General features: G+C 38.0%; 2 protein-coding genes across 5 annotated transcripts in view; both read right to left on the bottom strand.

The window, feature by feature from the left end:
- LOC307156367 (uncharacterized protein) overlaps window positions 1-22107 on the bottom strand; it is a 1306365-nt gene that overhangs the window by 56160 nt on the left and 1228098 nt on the right. The gene's annotated exons all lie outside the window — the stretch shown is intronic.
- The window catches only part of LOC307156254 (uncharacterized protein), a 166677-nt gene continuing 158386 nt past the window's right edge, over window positions 13817-22107 (bottom strand). For all 3 annotated transcript variants that reach the window (XM_079867549.1, XM_079867548.1, XM_079867550.1), the window contains one exon: window positions 13817-16734. In XM_079867549.1, coding sequence (XP_079723675.1) covers window positions 15398-16734 — 1337 coding nt within the window. In that variant the 3' untranslated portion in view covers window positions 13817-15397. The remainder of the gene's footprint in view (window positions 16735-22107) is intronic.

Below are 22107 nucleotides of genomic sequence, written 5' to 3'. Positions count from 1 at the left end.
TATATATATATATATATATATATATATATATATATATATATATATATATATATACATATATATATATATATATATATGGCCGCTGTCTGGCGGAAACCTCGTATGTTCAAAGTTTGTCAATTTCATATTTTTTCACAAATCGATGTTATTGGTCAGTCCCCACGTTCTGTTATTTTCACAAATTATTAACCAATCTAAAGTGTTGAAAATAGTTAGAGAGCAAATCTCTTAACTCCATTGGACACTTCAACTGTCTTGAGAATCCTCATAACTCCACCTCTTCTTCACTCCGCGGCATTTTGTCTCCTCAGGATTGAAAGTCGCAGCGATTAAGAAATCCTCATCGAGCAACACGTAAAGCAAGACTTAACTCTGATTTTATCTGTGTTAAACTATGATATCAGTTATTGATGTATTTTAAATGTCTACTTATTACACGTGTACATTGAAGTTTTAAAAGGTATCTAATATAATGAATTGAATTAAATGTTTTGGATACCAGCATTAAATTATTGTTTTTATTATTATTTTACTGACTGGAAGTTGGCACTGTGCATGTAAAATACCCCAAGTAGCAAGGTTTTAATTTATGGGAGAAAAAAGGTCTGCCTAAGTTACTGGCGCTAAGTAAGCCTATCTTTGGATAATTCTGTATGTTTTTTAGACAATAACGAGTGAAAATAGTTAGGTTAGATACATTTGAGTAGGCATGTTTTGTTAAAAATCGATAGCTGTGATGCTTCGGTGCAGAAGGAAGCCCGTGAGCCACGAAGGCAAGTTTGCGTGCAGATTAGGCTAATTTCCGCCTAGACAGCCTAGTATTTTGGTATTGCATCACTCATATCTCTTAAACGTTTAAAATGGAGTTTAGGAAGATGTATGTAACCACAATCATTAGATTTGAATAGCTCTTTAAGCCTTCTCTTGTCAAAAGGCTCAACGCGCCCGCAGACTTTGATGAACACTGCCAGTCGTTCCGTCAGAACACCGGCAGCAGCGACTTCAGTGTCCGTACCACTCTTATCAATGACAGCGTAACCTCGTATCTCCCTGCTCCCAAGTCATAAATCTAGTATCTCCGATTAAACATGATTTTGGGCAAATGTTGTGTTAATGTTGGTACACAACAGTATATGATAGCAATATAAGGTATAATACCAACTTTAACGATACAATGTTTAATAACTTAAAAAAATATGCTGGTTTTTTTTTTATTTCCTGAAAAAATAAATAATATAACATACTGTTGGAAACATATTTCCGGTTAATTTGTGTCGATTGCGAGTGACGTCACAGGCAGAGGAAGCGCTGGTGTCTGAGAGTGCAAGTCTGAGAGTGCAAGTGCAAGTCTGCAGCCAGACTCTATTGGAATAGGATGATTTTTTCCGTCGATATTGGAAAGTGAGTGAAGTACAAAGCCTATGATAAAGGATAGTTTAGCATCCAAATTCATCGCAAATGTTGAAACATTTTGATTCTAATGAGAGAGTTGTGTGAGCCCAACACTGCTTAATTTCATTTTCATTTTTATTTTATTTAGTTTCAGCTTGTTTATAGTTCTTTTTTTATTCTTGTTCCGTTCTCAACATCGTTGAATTTAAAGAATTTGTTGTAGAATATTTTGACTCTATCATAAAATCAGATTAATTCACTCGTTTTAGTGATTCCCAAGTTATTTTTTCATTTAAGTTTTTTCATTGTTTTAATCAGGTCAGGCAAGTAAAATTATCTGTGTCTTGTCCCTTACATTTTTATATAATATATATACACTACTGTTCAAAAGTTTGGGGTCAGTAAGATTTTTAATGTTTTTAAGCAAAGTTTCTTCTGCTCACCAAGGCTGCATTTATTTGATTAAAAATACAAACAAAAACAGTAATATTGTAAAATAGTATTCCAATTTAAAACATCTGCTTTCTATTTTAATATATTTTAAACTGTTATTTATTCCTGTGATCAAAGCTGAGTTTTCAGCATCATTACTCCAGTCGTCACTGTCACATGATCCTTCAGAAATTATTCTAATATGATGATTGATACTCAAGAAACATTCATGATTATTTTAAATGTCGAAAACAGTTACAGTCTTTGATGAATAGAAAGTTCAAAAGAACAGCATTTATCTGAAATCTAAAGCTTTTGTAACATTAAACACTACCGTTCAAAAGTTTGGGGTCAGTAATAATTTTAATTTTATTTTTGGGTGAAAGAAATAAAATAAATCAATACTTTTATTCATCGAGAAGGAGTTAAACTGATCAAAAGTTACAGTACAGACATTTATAATGTTAAAACAAATTATATTTTAAATAAATGCTGTTCTTTTGAACTTTACATTCATCAACGCATTTTGAAAAAAAATCTGTACACAACTGTTTTCAACATTGAAAATAATAATATTTATTGACCATCAATCATCATATTAGAATGATTTCTGAAGGATCATGTGACACTGAAGACGGGAGTAATGATGCTGAAAACTCAACTTTGATCACATAAATTAATTACAGTGTAAAATATTTTAAAATAGAAAACAGCTGTTTTAAATTGGAATAATATTTCACAATATTACTGTTTTTGTTTGTATTTTTAATCAAATAAATGCAGCCTTGGTGAGCAGAAGAGACTTCTCCTAAACACACACACACACACACACACACACACACACACGCATATATATATATATATATATATATATATAAATACATATAAATATATATATGTTCCGGTGGTACCGCCACCACCGGTGCCTGGGGTTGCGGTGCCACCGGCTTGGGCCCGTAATCGCTGCTCGCAGCTATATTTAGGGCCCAAGCCCTGAAAGGGCGAAGGCCCTATTGTTTTCGGTAGGATTATTGTTTATTATTATTATTAGGGCCCGAGCACCGATGGTGTGAGGACCCTCTTGGAATTGCTCTGTTTATTATTATTATTATTATTCTTCTCCGCATTGAATTGCATTTTTGAGGGCCTAAACATGCGCGAAAACTCACGAAACTTTGCACACGCGTCAGAACTGGCGAAAATTTACATCTGATATAGGTTTCAGAATTGGACGGGGCAAAATGGCTCGATAGCGCCACCTATAAAAGTTCAACGGAGTGCGCCTCCTGCAACGTTCCACGTACGTGCACGAAATTCGGTACATACGTGTAATGACCTAATACCTACAAAAAAGTCTCTTGGAGCATAGCCCTAAACACAACAGGAAGTCAGCCATTTTGAACTTCCTCTCAGATTTTTGTGCAGTTTTTGCCATTTTCAGGCCTCGTACTTTAACGAACTCCTCCTACAGTTTTAATCTGATCATCTTCAAATTTGGTGAGTGTAATCTTAAGGCCTTTGCGACGTTAAATTGCGAAGATCTTGAGTTTTCGTCGAAGGGCGGGTCCTCGGCGGCCTTACAAATTTCGATGTTTCGCCATGAAACAGGAAGTTGCTGTAACTCAGGCATGGAATGTCCAATCTCCCCCAAACTTCACACGTTTGATAAGAGTTCTGTCCTGAACACATGGCCATGCTCATATTCAGTTATAGTCATAGCGCCACCTGCTGGCAACAGGAAGTGACATGTTTAACACTGTTATGGACTCCTAATAACATATAAAAAAGTGCCAGCAAGTGCGAAACATGCTAACAACATACTAGAAGCATGCTAAAACATGCTAGCAAACTCTTAGCTAAGTGCTAAAGCATGCTATTATTGCAATTAAATAGGAATTTGCTGTAACTCAGGCATGGAATGTCCAATCTGCCCCAAACTTCACACTTTTGATAAGCGTTCTGTCCTGAACACATCTACATGATAATATTCAGTTATAGTAATAGCGCCACCTACTGGCAACAGGAAGTGTCATGTTTAACACGTTGATGCCATTCTAGCAACATGTTAAAAATGCCATTGAGGTCTAAACATGCTAGAAACATGTTAAAACATGCTAGCAATACTTAGCTAAGTGCTAAAGCATGCTAATTCAATGAAACAGGATGTTGTTGTTACTCAAGAAGGCAATGTCCAATATGCGCCAAACTTCACACTTTTAATAAACGTTCTGTCCTGAACACATGACCATGCTCATATTCAGTTACAGTCATAGTGCCACCTGCTGGCAACAGGAAGTGACATGTTAAACACTGTTGTGGACATATAAAAACATATAAAAAAAGTGCCAGCAAGTGCTAAACATGCTAACAACATACTAGAAACATGCTAAAACATGCTAGCAAACACTTAGCTAAGTGCTAAAGCATGCTATTGCTGCAATTAAATAGGAATTTGCTGTAACACAGGCATGGAATGTCCAATCTGCCCCAAACTTCACACGTTTGATAAGAGTCATGGCCTGAACACATCTACATGAGAATATTCAGTTATAGTAATAGCGCCACCTGCTGTCAACAGGAAGTGACATGTTTAACACTGTTGTGGTCTCCTAATAACATATATAAAAGAGCCAGCAAGTGCTAAACAGGTTAGCAACATACTAGAAACATGCTAGCAAACACTTAGCTAAGTGATAAAGCATGCTATTACTGCAATTAAATAGGAATTTGCTGTAACTCAGGCATGGAACGTCCAATCTGCCCCAAACTTCACATGTTTGATAAGAATCATGGCCTGAACGCATGCCTATGCTCAAATTCAGTTATAGTAATAGCGCCACCTACTGGCAACAGGAAGTGACATGTTTAACACGTTGATGCCGTTCTAGCAACATGTTAAAAATGCCATTGAGTTCTAAACATGCTAGAAACATATTAAAACATGCTAGCAATACTTAGCTAAGTGCTAAAGCATGCTAATTCAATGAAACAGGACTTTGTTGTTACTCAAGAAGGCAATGTACAATCTACCCCAAACGTCACACGTTTGATAAGAGTTATCTCTTGAACACATGTCCATGCTCATATTTAGTTATAGTCATAGCGCCACCTGCTGGCAACAGGAAGTGACGTTTAACACTGTTCTTGACTCCTAATAACATATAAAAAAATGCCAGTAGGTGCTAAACATCCTACCAACATACTAGAGACATGCTAAAACATAATAGCAAACACTTAGCTAAGTGCTAAAGAATGATATTACTGCAATTAAATATGAATTTGCTGTAACTCAGGCATGGAATGTCCAATCTGCCCCAAACTTCACACTTTTGATAAGCGTTCTGTCCTGAACACATGACCATGCTTATATTCAGTTACAGTCATAGCGCCACCTGCTGGCAACAGGAAGTGACATGTTTAACACTGTTGTGGACTCCTAATAACATATAAAAAAGTGCCAGCAAGTGTTAAACATGCTAACAACATACTAGAAACATGCTAAAACATGCTAGCAAACTCTTAGCCAAGTGCTAAAGCATGCTATTATTGCAATTAAATAGGAATTTGCTGTAACTCAGGCATGGAATGTCCAATCTGCCCCAAACTTCACACTTTTGATAAGAGTCATGGCCTGAACACATCTACATGAGAATGTTCAGTTATAGTAATAGCGCCACCAACTGGTAACAGGAAGTGACATGTTTAACACGTTGATGCCGTTCTAGCAACATGTTAAAACATGCTAACAATGCTTAGCTAAGTTCTAAAGAATGCTAATTCAATGAAACATGACTTTGTTGTTACTCAAGAAGGCAATGTCCAATTTGCACCAAACTTCACATGTTTGATAAGAGTTCTGTCCTGAACACACATCCATGCTCATATTCAGTTATAGTCATAACGCCACCTACTGGCAACAGAAACTGACATGGTTAACACAGTAATGCAGTACTAACCACATAATTATTGTGTACTAAGCATGCTAGAAACAGACTGAACATGCTAGCAACACTTAGCTGAGTCATGAAGCATGCTATTATCACCATTATACAAAACATTTTGTAACTGACTTTGACATACTCTTACTATATATACCTCCTTAAATGTACATTTCCCAACCATGCTCTGCCTTCCTAAAGCCACCGAGTGTTGATGGCACGGGTGCGAGGGCCCTTTCATCGCTGCTTGCAGCTTTAATTATTATTATTATTATTATTTTTTTCTACTTCTCGGGCACTTTTGGGGCCCTTAACATGCTCAAAAACTCTTGAAATTTTGCACACACGTCAGAACCTGCGGCCATCAGGGCCGGACTGAAGCTGGTACCCGGGCGTGGCACGGGGGCTCGACAGCGCCCCCTGGAATTATGTCGGAAAAATTGGTCCATAAATCAAACACGCTTGCATGTAATAATATGAAACTCAGTACACATATAGATCTCATCGGGCCGAACAACTTTCGTGCTCTAAGTTTTACACCAGCCCAACAGGAAGTCGGTTATTATACGTTGTTTGGAAAATGCATACAATGGAATGTGAAATACTCCTCCTAGGGAATTCATCCGATCGCCACCAAACTAGGTGTGAATGAAGTCAAGACATTGAGGATGCTAAATTGCGAACGGATTTTTGATATCTCGAACGGTTTGGCCGTGGCGAGGAAACGAATTTATGGCGAATAATGGGACACAGGAAGTGTGTTATAACTTCTGCATACATTAACTGATCTTGATGAAACTTCAGCAGTGTGTTCGTTGTAAGAGGCCGAACACAAGGATGTGACTATTGTGAGTCAAAGTTATAGCGCCACCAACTGGCAGCAGGAAGTGTGTCACTTTCAAAATGCTTTGAAATCACTCTCTTATTTTTACCCGATTTGCTTCAAACTTTATGTGTATAATGTAGACACACGGCAGATAAAGACCTGTGAAAGGATTATTGATATCTTAGATACTGTTGCCATGGCAACGCATCAAACTTTATTATTCTTTTTTGATGCTTTTGAGACTCTTAACATACTTGAAATTGCATGAAACTCAACAGACACATCACACTTATTAGCCAGTAGACATGTGCAAAGTTTCAAAAACGGGCGTGGTGGAATGGCTCAGTAGCGCCACCTTTAGTCAAAAATGGGGCCTTAGTTTTTCCTAGAATCACAAAAATCGGTATGTATATTGTTCTCATCGAGCCGGACAACTTTCTAATTTACACTTAATAGCTCAAAGCAACAGAAAGTCAGATATTTTGGTTTGAATGTGATTTTTTGGAGAATTTTCTCTCTCTCTCTCTGTCTCTGAGTGTGTGAGGGGTGGGGGTGATTTGTCAGTTGAGTGAGATTTACTTTTTCATTTGTTTTTCAAGGTTTCTGGGGCTTTTGGGTCCCTAAACGTGCTCGAAAACTCTTGAAACTTTGCACACAGGTCAGAACCCGCGGCCATCAGGGCGGGGCTGAATCTGGTAGCCGGGCGTGGCAGGGGGGCTCGACAGCGCCCCCTTGAACGGGGTTCTAAAACTTGGTCCATATATCAAACAAACTTGCATGAATTAATTTGAAACTCGGTACACATATAGATCTCATCGGGCCGAACAACTTTCGTGCTCTAAGTTTTACGCCAGCCCAACAGGAAGTCGGCTATTATGGGTTGTTTGGAAACGCTTGCTGTGGAATTTAATGTACTCCTCCTAGGAAATACATCGATTCGCCTCCAAACTCGGTCAGCGTGAAGTCAAGGCATTGAGGATGCTAAATTGCGGACGGATCTTTGATATCTTGAACGGTTTGGCCGTGGCGAGGAAATGAATTTATGGCGAGAAAAGAGAGACACGAAGTGTTTTAACTTCTGCATACATTAACTGATCTTGATGAAACTTCAGCAGTGTGTTTGTGATAAGAGGCCGATCAGATGGATGTAACTATTGTGAGTCAAAGTTATAGCGCCACCAACTGGCAGAAGGAAGTGTGTCACTTTCAACATGCTTTTGACAAAAGTGGGGGGTTAGTTTTACCAACAGTTACAAACATGAGTAGATATATTGGTCTCACCGAGCCGGACAACTTTCTAATTAACAGTCATTAGCTCAAAGCAAAAGAAAGTCAGATATTTTGGTTTGAATGTGGATTTTTGGGATATTTCAGACTCTGAGTTTTTAGCTACTCTTCCAAACTGGCTTATTTTTTTCACACCAAACTTTTTCAAAATGATGAAAATAAATTGTGAACGGATATTAAACATCTCAAATGGTTTTGCTATAGTGAGGGACTGAAGTAATGTACAAAAATTAAACACTAAAAGCCTCATCTTCTAAAAATGTAATTATACACCATTTATTTCTATAAAAGTATACAAATATCACAACCAAACTCATTTTATTCTTTTTTTTTAAATTTAATAATTATTTATAAGTTTAAAAATAGTAATTGTACTATTTAGTCTCATAAAAGTCAAGTCATTCATAGGGCTATACTGCCTTCTTGTGTTCAAAATCAGGTAGGCCTATTGTATTTACATAAAAATATACTAGGTATGTGACGGTGAGAATATTTTACCACCGGTTAATCGACGTGTGACACCACTGGGGGCTTTTGAATCGCAAACTTAAAAACGAAAGTAAATATTTTCGTCCGCACTGACATTGATAGTGGTTGATAATAATAATAATAATTTGTTACATTTATATAGCGCTTTTTCTGAGACCTCAAAGCGCTTTACATAGATGGGGGGAATCTCCTCAACCATCACCAATGTGCAGCATCCACTTGGATGATGCGACGGCAGCCATATTGCGCCAGAACGCCCACCACACACCAGCTTACTGGTGGAGAGGAGACAGTGATGAAGCCAATCAGTATATCAGTACATGGGGATGATTAGGAGGCCATGATGGATAGAGGCCAAGGGGCAAATTTGGCCAGGATGCCGGGGTTACACCCCTACTCTTTTTCGAAGGACATCCTGGAATTTTTAATGACCACAGAGAGTCAGGACCTCGGTTTAACGTCTAATCCGAAGGACGGTGCTCTTTTGGCAGTATAGTGTCCCCGGCACTACACTGGGGCATTAGGACTCACACAGACCACAGGGTGAGCGGTTGAGCGGGCGTTTCAAATGAATTCCTATGGAAGTAGGAATAAACTGAAAAACGTCCACTTTGTTCAGCTCGTTCCTTGTCGTGGATGCGCACCATGAATGCCCGTGCAGCCATGAGCATTTTAGTTTAATTTTAAAATTAGCGCCTTTCAGGGGGGTGGATTGCTTGAAATTATTTTACAAAAGCACAATGTTGTGTCTTATTGCGACAGTACACAAATATAAGTTAACACTTTGCAGTTTGAATGTCGTCCTGTATAATGACGTATGTTTTTATGTGTCCACTGTTCCATCGCGCCCACGCCACACACACACACACACACACACACACACACACACACACACGGTTTACTATCTTTGTGGGGACTCTCCATAGACTTAATGGTTTTTATACTTTACAAACTGTATATTCTATCTCCTCACACTAACCCTACCCCTAAACCTACCCATTACAGAAAACTTTCTGCATTTTTACATTTCCAAAAAGACTCATTGTGTATGATTTCTAAGCTTGTTTACCCATGGGGACCTCTATTTAGGTCCCCACTGTGACACGAGTCCCCATGAGTCTGTGTGCATTCAGGTTGAAGTCCCCACCGGGATAGAAAAACATGAACACACATGCACACACACACACACACACACACACACACACACACACACACACACACACACACACACACATTCAAGCATTGCAATCTTGACATCGCAGCCTGTTCATTATAGCCATGTGTATGTATATATATATATATATATATATATATATATATATATATATATATATATAAATATATATAAATATAGCTGCGAGCAGCGATTACGGGCCAAAGCCGGCGGTACCGCCACCCCGGTGCCTTTAGGTAAAGGCACCGGGGTTGCGGTGCCATCGGCTTGGGCCCGTAATCGCTGCTCGCAGCTATATTTATTATTATTCTCCGCATTTAATCGCATTTTTGAGGGCCTAAACATGCGTGAAAACTCACGAAACTTTGCACACGCGTCAGAACTGGCGACAATTTACATCTGATATAGGTTTCAGAATTGGGCGGGGCAAAATGGCTCGATAGCGCCACCTATAAAAGTTCAACGGAGTGCGCCTCCCGCAACGTTCCACGTACGTGCACGAAATTCGGTACATACATGTAATGACCTAATACCTACAAAAAAGTCTCTTGGAGCATAGCCCTAAACACAACAGGAAGTCAGCCATTTTGAACTTCCTCTCAGATTTTTGTGCAGTTTTTGCCATTTTCAGGCCTCGTACTTTAACGAACTCCTCCTACAGTTATAATCTGATCATCTCCAAATTTGGTGAGTGTAATCTTAAGGCCTTTGCGACGTTAAATTGCGAAGATCTTGAGTTTTCGTCGAAGGGCGGGTCCTCGGCGGCCTGACAAATTTCGATGTTTCGCCATGAAACAGGAAGTTGCTGTAACTCAGGCATGGAATGTCCAATCTGCCCCAAACTTCACACGTTTGATAAGAGTTCTGTCCTGAACACATTACCATGCTCATATTCAGTTATAGTCATAGCGCCACCTGCTGGCAACAGGAAGTGACATGTTTAACACTGTTATGGACTCCTAATAACATATAAAAAAGTGCCAGCAAGTGCTAAACATGCTAACAACATACTAGAAGCATGCTAAAACATGCTAGCAAACTCTTAGCTAAGTGCTAAAGCATGCTATTATTGCAATTAAATAGGAATTTGCTGTAACTCAGGCATGGAATGTCCAATATGCCCCAAACTTTACACTTTTGATAAGCGTTCTGTCCTGAACACATCTAAATGAGAATATTCAGTTATAGTAATAGCGCCACCTACTGGTAACAGGAAGTGTCATGTTTAACACGTTGATGCCATTCTAGCAACATGTTAAAAATGCCATTGACTTCTAAACATGCTAGAAACATGTTAAAACATGCTAGCAATACTTAGCTAAGTGTTAAAGCATGCTAATTCAATTAAACAGGATGTTGTTGTTACTCAAGAAGGCAATGTCCAATCTGCGCCAAACTTCACACTTTTAATAAACATCCTGTCCTGAACACATGACCATGCTCATATTCAGTTACAGTCATAGTGCCACCTGCTGGCAACAGGAAGTGACATGTTAAACACTGTTGTGGACATATAAAAACATATAAAAAAGTGCCAGCAAGTGCTAAACATGCTAACAACATACTAGAAACATGCTAGCAAACACTTAGCTAAGTGCTAAAGCATGCTATTGCGGCAAATAAATAGGAATTTGCTGTAACACAGGCATGGAATGTCCAATCTGCCCCAAACTTCACACGTTTGATAAGAGTCATGGCCTGAACACATCTACATGAGAATATTCAGTTATAGTAATAGTGCCACCTGCTGTCAACAGGAAGTGACATGTTTAACACTGTTGTGGTCTCCTAATAACATATAAAAAAAGAGCCAGCAAGTGCTAAACAGGTTATCAACATACTAGAAACATGCTAGCAAACACTTTGCTAAGTGCTAAAGCATGCTATTACTGCAATTAAATAGGAATTTGCTGTAACTCAGGCATGGAATGTCCAATCTGCCCCAAACTACACACGTTTGATAAGAATCATGGCCTGAACACATGTCTATGCTCAAATTCAGTTATAGTAATAGCACCACCTACTGGCAACAGGAAGTGACATGTTTAACACGTTGATGCCGTTCTAGCAACATGTTAAAAAAGCCAATGACTTCTAAACATGCTAGAAACATGTTAAAACATGCTAGCAATACTTAGCTAAGTGCTAAAGCATGCTAATTCAATGAAACAGGACTTTGTTGTTACTCAAGAAGGCAATGTACAATCTACCCCAAACTTCACACGTTTGATAAGAGTTATCTCTTGAACACATGTCCATGCTCATATTTAGTTATAGTCATAGCGCCACCTGCTGGCAACAGGAATTGACGTTTAACACTGTTCTTGACTCCTAATAACATATAAAAAAATGCCAGTAGGTGCTAAACATCCTACCAACATACTAGAGACATGCTAAAACATACTAGCAAACACTTAGCTAAGTGTTAAAGAATGATATTACTGCAAATAAATATGAATTTGCTGTAACTCAGGCATGGAATGTCCAATCTGCCCCAAACTTCACACTTTTGATAAGCGTTCTGTCCTGAACACATGACCATGCTTATATTCAGTTACAGTCATAGCGTCACCTGCTGGCAACAGGAAGTGACATGTTTAACACTGTTATGGACTCCTAATAACATTTAAAAAAATGCCAGCAAGTGTTAAGCATGCTAACAACATACTAGAAACACGCTAAAACATGCTAGCAAACACTTAGCTAAGTGCTAAAGAATGATATTGCTGCAATTAAATATGAATTTGCTGTAACTCAGGCATGGAATGTCCAATCAGCCCCAAACTTCACACTTTTTATAAGCGTTCTGTCCTGAACACATGACCATGCTTATATTCAGTTACAGTCATAGCGCCACCTGCTGGCAACAGGAAGTGACATGTTTAACACTGTTATGGACTCCTAATAACATATAACAAAGTGCCAGCAAGTGTTAAGCATGCTAACAGCATACTAGAAACACGCTAAAACATGCTAGCAAACTCTTAGCTAAGTGCTAAAGCATGCTATTATTGCAGTTAAATAGGAATTTGCTGTAACTCAGGCATGGAATGTCCAATCTGCCCCAAACTTCACACTTTTGATAAGAGTCATGGCCTGAACACATCTACATGAGAATGTTCAGTTATAGTAATAGCGCCACCTACTGGAAACAGGAAGTGACATGTTTAACACGATGCCGTTCTAGCAACATGTTAAAAATGCCATTGAGTTCTAAACATGCTAAAAAACATGTTAAAACATGCTAACAATGCTTAGCTAAGTGCTAAAGAACGCTAATTCAATGAAACATGACTTTGTTGTTACTCAAGAAGGCAATGTCCAATTTGCACCAAACTTCACACGTTTGATAAGAGTTCTGTCCTGAACACACATCCATGCTCATATTCAGTTATAGTCATAACGCCACCTACTGGCAACAGAAACTTACATGGTTAACACAGTAATGCAGTACTAACCACATAATTATTGTGTACTAAGCATGCTAGAAACAGACTAAACATGCTAGCAACACTTAGCTGAGTCATGAAGCATGCTATTATCACCATTATACAAAACATTTTGTAACTGACTTTGACATTCTCTTACTATATATGCCTCCTTAAATGTACATTTCCCAACCATGCACTGTTGTGGCACGGGTTGATGGCACGGGTGCGAGGGCCCTTTCATCGCTGCTTGCAGCTTTAATTGGGGTTGTGTCTATTAATGAAGCCTCAGCCTTCAAATATATATATATATATATATAATGAAATACAAATAATGAAATGTCACTGGCCACAGAAACCCCAAATTACACAAACTTGTAATTATAACACATATAGTTACTATATAGCCTACCAGGGGTCTCCAACCTTTTTGTGTGCGAGGGCTACCTCAAGGGATAAAATAATCTAGAAGGGCTACTTGTTTGTTAGACTCAAAAATATTTATTATACATGGTGCTTTTTTAACTTTACCTTTAACTTTTTTTTTTACTTTTCACCATAATATGCGAAATAATAAAATATATTGACATTCTGGTTCAGACTTACAAGCGTTTTAAGCAATTCCTGAAAAATTATGAAAATATATACTGATTTTTTTATTTTTCATAAACTTATTTTATGTGTTATCAAAAACAGTAGCAAAATATTTAGTATTAATATAAATGCAAAATGAACTGCCATAACTTCTAAACAAAAAGATTACTGCATTACATTTAATAACTTAATTAATACATGACTATACATAAAAGCATTTTTAATATGAATATATACAGGCACATTTATAACACTAAACATTTAAAAAACTTTTAGCCTTTTCAAACCAGAGTCAGAGAATGATGGATAGACTCAAGAAGTGACCACATGTAGAATGCAACAGGACATTTCTAAATGGTTAGTTGATGAATTTTGGTGGCTTATGTGTAATTATCTTCTAGTCAGTTATCTTCTCCTGTAGCTCAAACAGTGTGTGTTGGCGCTTGCAACGCTAAGGTCGTGGGTACTGCAAAATAATTCAACGTGCATGAGTGACCTGCCCCATAACAAATACAACAATACAAATGGCTGTTTGAAGACATGAAAATACTGTTTGATGTTCTTTCTTGCCCGGTACACATTGTAGAATTTTGGACAGTACAGTAATCACTGTACAGTCTACATTTATGTCCATTATGTCATTACGTCTGTTGGAAACTCAGAATCGAAGACCAGGAGACTTTGGGATCACATTCAAGAAGTTATTCTTTATTGAGGACTTCACATTGACATGGCTGCAGTTCTTCCAAAGTCTAAATCTAATACAGTATTCAGTGTAATTATACTTCTCAAAGAGGGGAGGGATTACATAGAGGTAGAGTCTATGAACAAAGCATGTAAATTAAGTATGAACATATAATGATTTATAATCTTATAGAAATGCCAAAAATTGCAGTGTGTAGCAAGTATGACAAGCGGGAGTCAGAAACAGACCTTGTTTCTCAAAACCAAGAATGCAAAGAATGGACATGTGTTCTTGGGGAGAACGCTCTTGCTAATTGTTCTTGGAAGAATGAACTCACAAGGTGACGAGCACACAGAACGCTGCTGACAGTTTGAGATGATGTGTTCTTGCTGGTATTGCGCAATAATACCCCCGCACAGACGCCGTATGCAGTACCCAAACATAACGAGAATTATTGACGCTAACAGCCAGGCTTTATCGCCCAAGCCTACCCTCAGCTCAAGGGATTACTCTACTACTGTACACTACAATGTAATGTATATTCATAACAATAAAGCAACGCTTATGGAGATTCTCACTTCCGAAAACGTTTGAGCACATTTTCGATTTGCCATAAATTTCGTGAAAATGCCAATATTTGAAATCTACAGTTGATTTCTCGCATCAAATGTTCTCAGAAGTGAATTTAGTGATGAAAAACGACTTGCTGTATTAACCTGCCTCTCTTTCCTCGAATGCCGAAATGAATGCTGGGATATTTCTGCCGTCAAGTTCACACAAGTTACCAACCGATGCATCCTCGGTAAAATGGGCGTGTCAAGAACACTTCCGGGACTTTTAACCGTTCTTGCCAAAATTCAAACTTGTGTATTGGGACAGTACTTGGGCAGCGACTGATGACGTTTCACAAGAACACATGTACAGACAAGAACGCATATTGAGAAACGGCCAGAAAGATGCACAGTTTTTCCATGAGCGCCACCTACTGTCAGAGATTGACACAGCATTTACTGACATTTTTTTGCATTGGTCTGAACAGACAAATCTCATGTGAATTTGGTGCCGAACATTCGTGTTAATGTGAAAATGTCCTGTCGCTCATCGTGGCTGTTGGGAAACTAACTTTTTCGTTTCTCAGCACATAAAGATGAGCTACTGTGATCTCAGACTGAGGTGATGTGGTTTCTCCACTGCATGGATCTTCATGTGTAGCTTCAGGTCACTTTTAAAAGAGAAACTCTTCCCACACTGATCACACGTGTGCGGCTTCTCTCTGCTGTGGATCCTCTCATGTGTTTTCATATGTGCTGACTGATTGAATCTCTTGTCACAGTGTGAACACTTGTAAGGTTTTACTCCAGTGTGGATCCTCTCATGTGATCTCAGATTTGATGACTGACTGAATCTCTTGTCACAGTGTGAACACTTGTAAGGTTTTTCTCCAGTGTGAATTCTCTGGTGCTGTTTTAAACCGTCCGCTGTAGTAAAAGTCTTCTCACACTCAAAGCACATGTACTCTCTCACACCAGTGTGAGTTCTCTCATGTGTATGTAAAGATTGCTGCAGCGAAAAACTCTTTCCACACACAGAACATGAATGCGGCTTCGTATGAACTGTCAGGTGTGTCTTCAGGGCTGATGCACTAAGAAATGTTTTGCCACATTGATCACATGAGAACGGCTTCACTCTGGTGTGGATTTTCATGTGAACATTAAGGTGTGATGATTGACTGAAACTCTTTCCACATTGATCACATGAGAACGGCTTCTCTCCAGTATGAACTCTCAGGTGTGTCTTCAGCTCTGATGACCTAAGAAATGTTTTGCCACATTGATCACATGAGAACGGCTTCTCTCCAGTGTGGATCATCTCATGTGTTTTCAGATGTTCTGATCGACTGAATCTCTTGTCACAGTGTGAACACTTGTAAGGTTTTTCTCCAGTGTGAATTATCTGGTGCCGTTTTAAACAGTTTGCTGTAATAAAAGTCTTCTCACACTCAAAGCACATGTACTCTCTCACACCAGTGTGCATTATTTTCTGATGTGTGTGTAAATATTGCAGCACTGAAAAACTCTTTCCACACACAGAACATGAATGCGGCTTCTCCTTCATATGAACTGTCAGGTGTGACTTCAGGTTTGATGACCTAAGAAATGTTTTGCCACATTGATCACATGAGAACGGCTTCTCTCCGGTGTGGATCCTCATGTGACTCTTAAGATTATCTTTGCATAAGAATCTCTTTCCACATTGATCACATGTGAACGGCTTCTCTCCAGTGTGGATCCTCATGTGACGCTCAAGACCTCGTTTGGTTGTGATACTCTTCCCACACTGAGCGCAGGTGAAAGATGTCTTGGCTCTTCTTTTCTTTAAAAATGTCTTTTTAGTCTTTGAGCGACTCAAAGGTTTTCCTCCAGGTTGGACATGATGTTCCTCCTTCACTTCACTCAGTTCTTCTCTCTCCTCGCTCTCTTCCATCGGGTCTGACATAAAAGAAAAAAATATTAAATTTCATTTCATTCATTACCTACATGTGCATACACAACTTTTAAAAACTGGCAAATGCACTGAAAGCTTTGTTGACAGATTTAAGTTGAAGTTATAAATTAAAGTCCATTTTATTGTCGCCGAATGGGGCATAGTTTGCATAGTAAACAAAGCACCTTTCTGTTCGGCCATAGTTTAAAGTATTCCCATACTTTGGATGATTGTGGTCTGTCATTTTCAGCATGAGCGGGAGCAGAAGCTTCCATTACTCGATATTTAAATGTAAATAATGAATGACGCGTCGGAGCGGCCCTAATGTAAACAAATGATTCTACTGTAAACGAAGTCTACGATTTAAAGACTAAAAGGTAAAATAGCCTTTATAATATAAAAGTCACTAGAACAGAGGAAACAGGCTTTCAGCAGCTTGAACATTTTTTTGCCGGTTTGAGGGTTTCTGATTGCATAAAATAATAAAAGAAACGAACAAGTTCATGGCGAATGAAGGGGTAGAGACCTGCACTCCCGCGGGACCCAACGCAACAGAGTGCGGCACGGAAACATAGATCTGATGGCTTCACCATGGTAACCCCAAACAATGAGATATCAGATCGCTGCGTGTCACCAGAGGTGGGGACATTCCGTGAGGGATTGTGATTGACCTAATATTGTGCTAATTGCATGGGATCACGGTCAAAATCCCCAATATAGTAGTCTGGGTGTCCCCATGCTGCCTTGCTGACACCAGATTTTCCCCTCAACAATGGGAACCAATCACAGAACAGGGAGCAGCAAGATGATGACTACGTCTATGCGACACACTGAAGCAGTTTGTTTATATCTATGGATCCAACATAAGTTACCTTTCAGTGCAGCCTTAGATAGTGATAGCTGAACGCCATCATGTACACATAAATCTCTGACCCAACGTCTTCTTCCTCATCGAATTTCTGTCGCTCTACATGCGTCATCTGGTATAATTGAAACGATTGGCTATGAGCTACGTACAGGCGCATTTTTTTTTTTTTTTTTTATCAATATATTTATTATTTTTCACATGAACAATTCAGTATACAAGTAAACAATCTTTTCTAAACACCCTCCCACCCCTGTCCCACCCCCAAATAGACAGAACACTCAAATGGACAGTATTACAAGGCACTCAGCTGGTATGTAAGAGAGAGGTTTTCATAAGTTAAAGTAGAGAAGGGTTACATTATCACATCAGCATTTTCAATCAATGTGACATTTAAATTATTAATATATTCGATAAATCTGCCCCATGTCTTTTCGAACATCAATGATTTTTTTTAAATATTAAACATTATCTTTTCAACAGGCACATAGGACGAAAGTTCTCTAAGCCATACAACATGACTGGGTGGTTCTTCTGATTTCCAATGTGTAGCTATACATTTCTTTGCTGCTATAAGAGCCATCTTAACAAAACATAAATTCTTCCTTTGATCAAGTTGGAGGGCTGATTCATCTCCCAGTAATATAAATCTCGGGTCAAATGAAAGCTTAACCTTAATAATCTTGTCAATAGTTTGTATTATATTTCTCCAATAGTTTTCAAGTTCCGAACAAGTCCAAAACATATGCAATAATGAACTAACCTCTGTTTTACATCTTGGACAACATTCTGAATATGACTCACTTATCTTGTGTAAACTTTCCGGTGTATAATATACCCTATGTATAATATTAAACTGTATTAATCTGTGTCTACTGTTATATGAAAATGTTAAAGCATTTTTACAGACAGATTCCCAGGTATCTTGTTCAAAAGTACATTCTAGATCTTTTTCCCATTTAAGTCTAGAAGATGATACATCTTCCCCATATAAGTCACTGAAGTTGGTATACATGTAAGACACAAAACCTTTGGACCCTTTTTTCTCTCTTATAATATTGTCTAATACGAGTGAGGAGAGGGGCCTCAAATGACCTCCTTGTAATGTAGTTATATAATGTCTCACCTGGAAATATTAAAAAAATGTTTTACAGGAAGAGAGAACTTTGCTCTCAGTTGTTCAAATGTCATAAGTGTGTCCTCCTCATATAGATCTCCAAACACGTGAATGCCCTTTTTGTACCAATATTGTGTTACCCCATCTCTTAGTACCTCAGGAAGAGCTGGGTTGCAATGAAATGGAGTATTGTTGTAAACTGGTAATAGCCATTTACATTTTTTCTTGATCTCAAACCCCAATTTACAGGTGTGTCTAATAAATGGGTTACTGACCACCTTCTTAACACAAGTCATGGGAATGAATAAAGCCTTGTCTAGAGGCATTTCCCCTGCATGATATTTTTCAATTTGCATCCATGCAGGCGGAGATGTCCTATTCATCTGCCAAAACCATATCGCTCTCATTTGTGCTGCCCAGAAATAAAGCAAAAAATCTGGGAGTTGTAATCCACCTTTTTTAAATGCCATATTTAATGTCTTAAGTTTAACCCTCGGAGTTTTATTATTCCAAATAAATTTTCTAATCAAGCTATTAAGAGTATTAAAAAACTTTATTGGGACATAGAGCGGAAGAGTTTGAAATAAATCAAAAAATTTAGGAAGGACGTTCATTTTTATGCAATTTATTCTGCCAATTAACGATAATGGTAGTGAGTTCCATCTTTCCAAGTCTCTCGTTACCTTTTTAAGTAATGGGGAGTAATTCAACGAATATGCTTCTTCCAACTTTGAAGGAATATCTAGTCCTAAGTAAACTATCTTATCTGGATTCCATGAAAAAGGGATGTTATTTAAAGGCATTTTCTCCGCAGCCAAATTCAATGGCATCATAACACTTTTATTTAAATTAATTTTATATCCAGATATTTTTCTAAAGTTTTCTAATAATTGAGATAAGGTAGGTAGTGATGATTCAGGGTTAGTAAGATATAATATTACATCATCCGCGTACAATGAAATTTTGTGTACATAGCCTCCTACCTCTAGCCCAGAGATTGATTCGTGTGCCCGTATGGCAATGGCCAGGGGCTCCACAGCCAGTGCAAAAAGTAGTGGAGACAAAGGACATCCCCTGTCTAGTTCCCATTGACAAATTAAAGTGCGAAAATAAATCGGAGTTAGTATGGACGGCTGCCGAAGGACACCTATACAACATACGAATCATATCAATAAATTTAGGACCGAAATTCATTTTTTGCAAGATAGCTATTAAATAAGGCCATTCTACTTCGTCGAAAGCTTTCTCTGCGTCCAAAGAAAGAGCAACCATCGCAGAGTCAGTTTGTTCCGCCGAATAAATAATATTCATAAACCTTCGTATGTTATCAAAGGAGGATCTATTTTTAATAAATCCAGTTTGATTCATGTGAATTAAAGTGGGCAAAACCTGTTCTAAACGTAGCGCAATCATTTTAGTGAGAATTTTATAATCCGAATTGAGCAGTGAGATTGGTCGGTATGAGGTAGGTAGATTCGGGTCTTTGCCAGGTTTTAGCAAAACTGTAATTAAAGCCTGATTTAAAGTCTCTGGTAATTCTTTTTTATGAATTGCCTCAGTATACATTGAAAGCATCGGATCAGCTAATTTCGGGAAAAAAGTTTTTAAAAAATCCATAGAGAAACCGTCTAAACCAGGTGTTTTACCTCCAGCCAGTGTGATAACTGCAAAATGAATCTCTTCTTTCGAAATTTCTTTCTCGAGTCCTTCTCGGTCATTATCACATAAGACTGGGATTTCCAGTTTGCTTACAAACTTTTGGATTTCTTCTTCATCTACTCCTTGAGACTTGTACAGTAATTTATAGAAATCTAAGAATTCTTGGTTAGTCAATTTAGGGTGCTTAATACTTTTTTTGCCTGGCGAACATATTGTAGTAATAGTTTTACTAATTTCTTATTTTCTTATCTGCCACACTAACACCTTTCCAATCTTATCCCCATGTTCATAATATTTCTGCCGTGTTCTAATAAGCGCATTTTCGGCTTCTTTGGAAATCATAATATTGTATTCCAATTTTTTTTATTGCAATTGTAGAAACATCTGGCCATCTTTAGTCTTAAAACGCTCTCTTTCTATTGTTAAAATTTCTTTCTCGAGTAATTGTAACTTTTTATTATATTGTTTTTTCATACTGGAAGAATAATTGATAATTTGGCCCCGTAAAAATGCTTTCATGCCTCCCATACTATGCCCGAAGAAGCAGAATTCCTGTTTGTAATCATAAAGTTGTCTATATTATTATTTATGAAGCTCACCGCTTCTGGACTGTTCAGTAAATGGTTGCTGAATCACCAAAGCTTACAATTCGGCAGTTCCGAAGGGTGTTGCACTGATATAAGTAAAGGGGCATGATCTGACAATATTCTTGGTAGATATTCACATAATTCAATCAAATAGTCCTTTGCTTTTGGAACGAAAAAATAGTAAATTCTGGAGTAATTATTATGCCTATGCGAGTAGAACGAATACTCTTTTTTTTGTTTTATTCTTAAATCTCCATATGTCAATTAAATTAAAACTTGATAGTTCGTATTTTAAAGCTAAGGCAACTTGACTTAATGCTGACACTTTGGTAGACGATCTATCTAATACTGGGTCCATGACTACATTAAAGTCCCCTCCAATCATTAGTTCTGCCATAGGACATGCAAGTTTGAAAAATAGATTGTGAATAAAATCAGCACCCTCCATTTCAGGACGATATACATTTACCAGTGTTATTCTCTGCATAGCAATTATTCCTCTTAAAATAATATATCTACCAGATTTGTCTTTATCAACAGATTCCATTTGAAAGGGTACATTTTTATCAATTAGTATAGCCACCCCTCTGGATTGTGATGTGAAGGAAGAAAAGAGAACCTGTCCAGGCCACTGCTTTTTAAGATTTTGATGTTCAGAATCGGTCAAATGCGTTTCTTGTAGCAAAGCAATTCCAATATTATGTTTTCTAAGATATAGCATGACTTTTTTCCTTTTAAGTTTTTGATTTAACCCATTGACATTCCACGTAACATACTTGTACTTCAGTGTAGTTGACATTAACTGTATATTATTTGTTATATTCGCATTTAGATCTTAAGAGATTATCTCTACCGTAAGCTGTGTTCTGTCTACCTCCCCCTATCACTCCCACCACTTCCCCAAACGAAGTGTGAAACTTTAAACCCCCATGACTGATTGTGCACCGCAACATGCAGTCGAACTGGACTTCCTCTTCCATCCTACCTAACTCCCAAGTAACGTTAGATGTACTATCAAACCTACCAAACGTTAAACTTAAATTACGTACTTTCCAGCTAACAAATCAAATATTTTGAACAATCCTAGAATCCCGAAATTCACATATTTTAGTAGGCTAAACCGTAACGAGGCTGCTCAATGTCCAAAGTA

The sequence above is a fragment of the Squalius cephalus genome, assembly GCF_949319135.1.
Source record: "Squalius cephalus genome assembly, chromosome: 1".
Taxonomy (NCBI): Eukaryota; Metazoa; Chordata; class Actinopteri; order Cypriniformes; family Leuciscidae; genus Squalius; species Squalius cephalus.
Note: the sequence above shows the minus strand (reverse complement) of the source record. Positions and strands in the feature narration are given on the sequence as shown.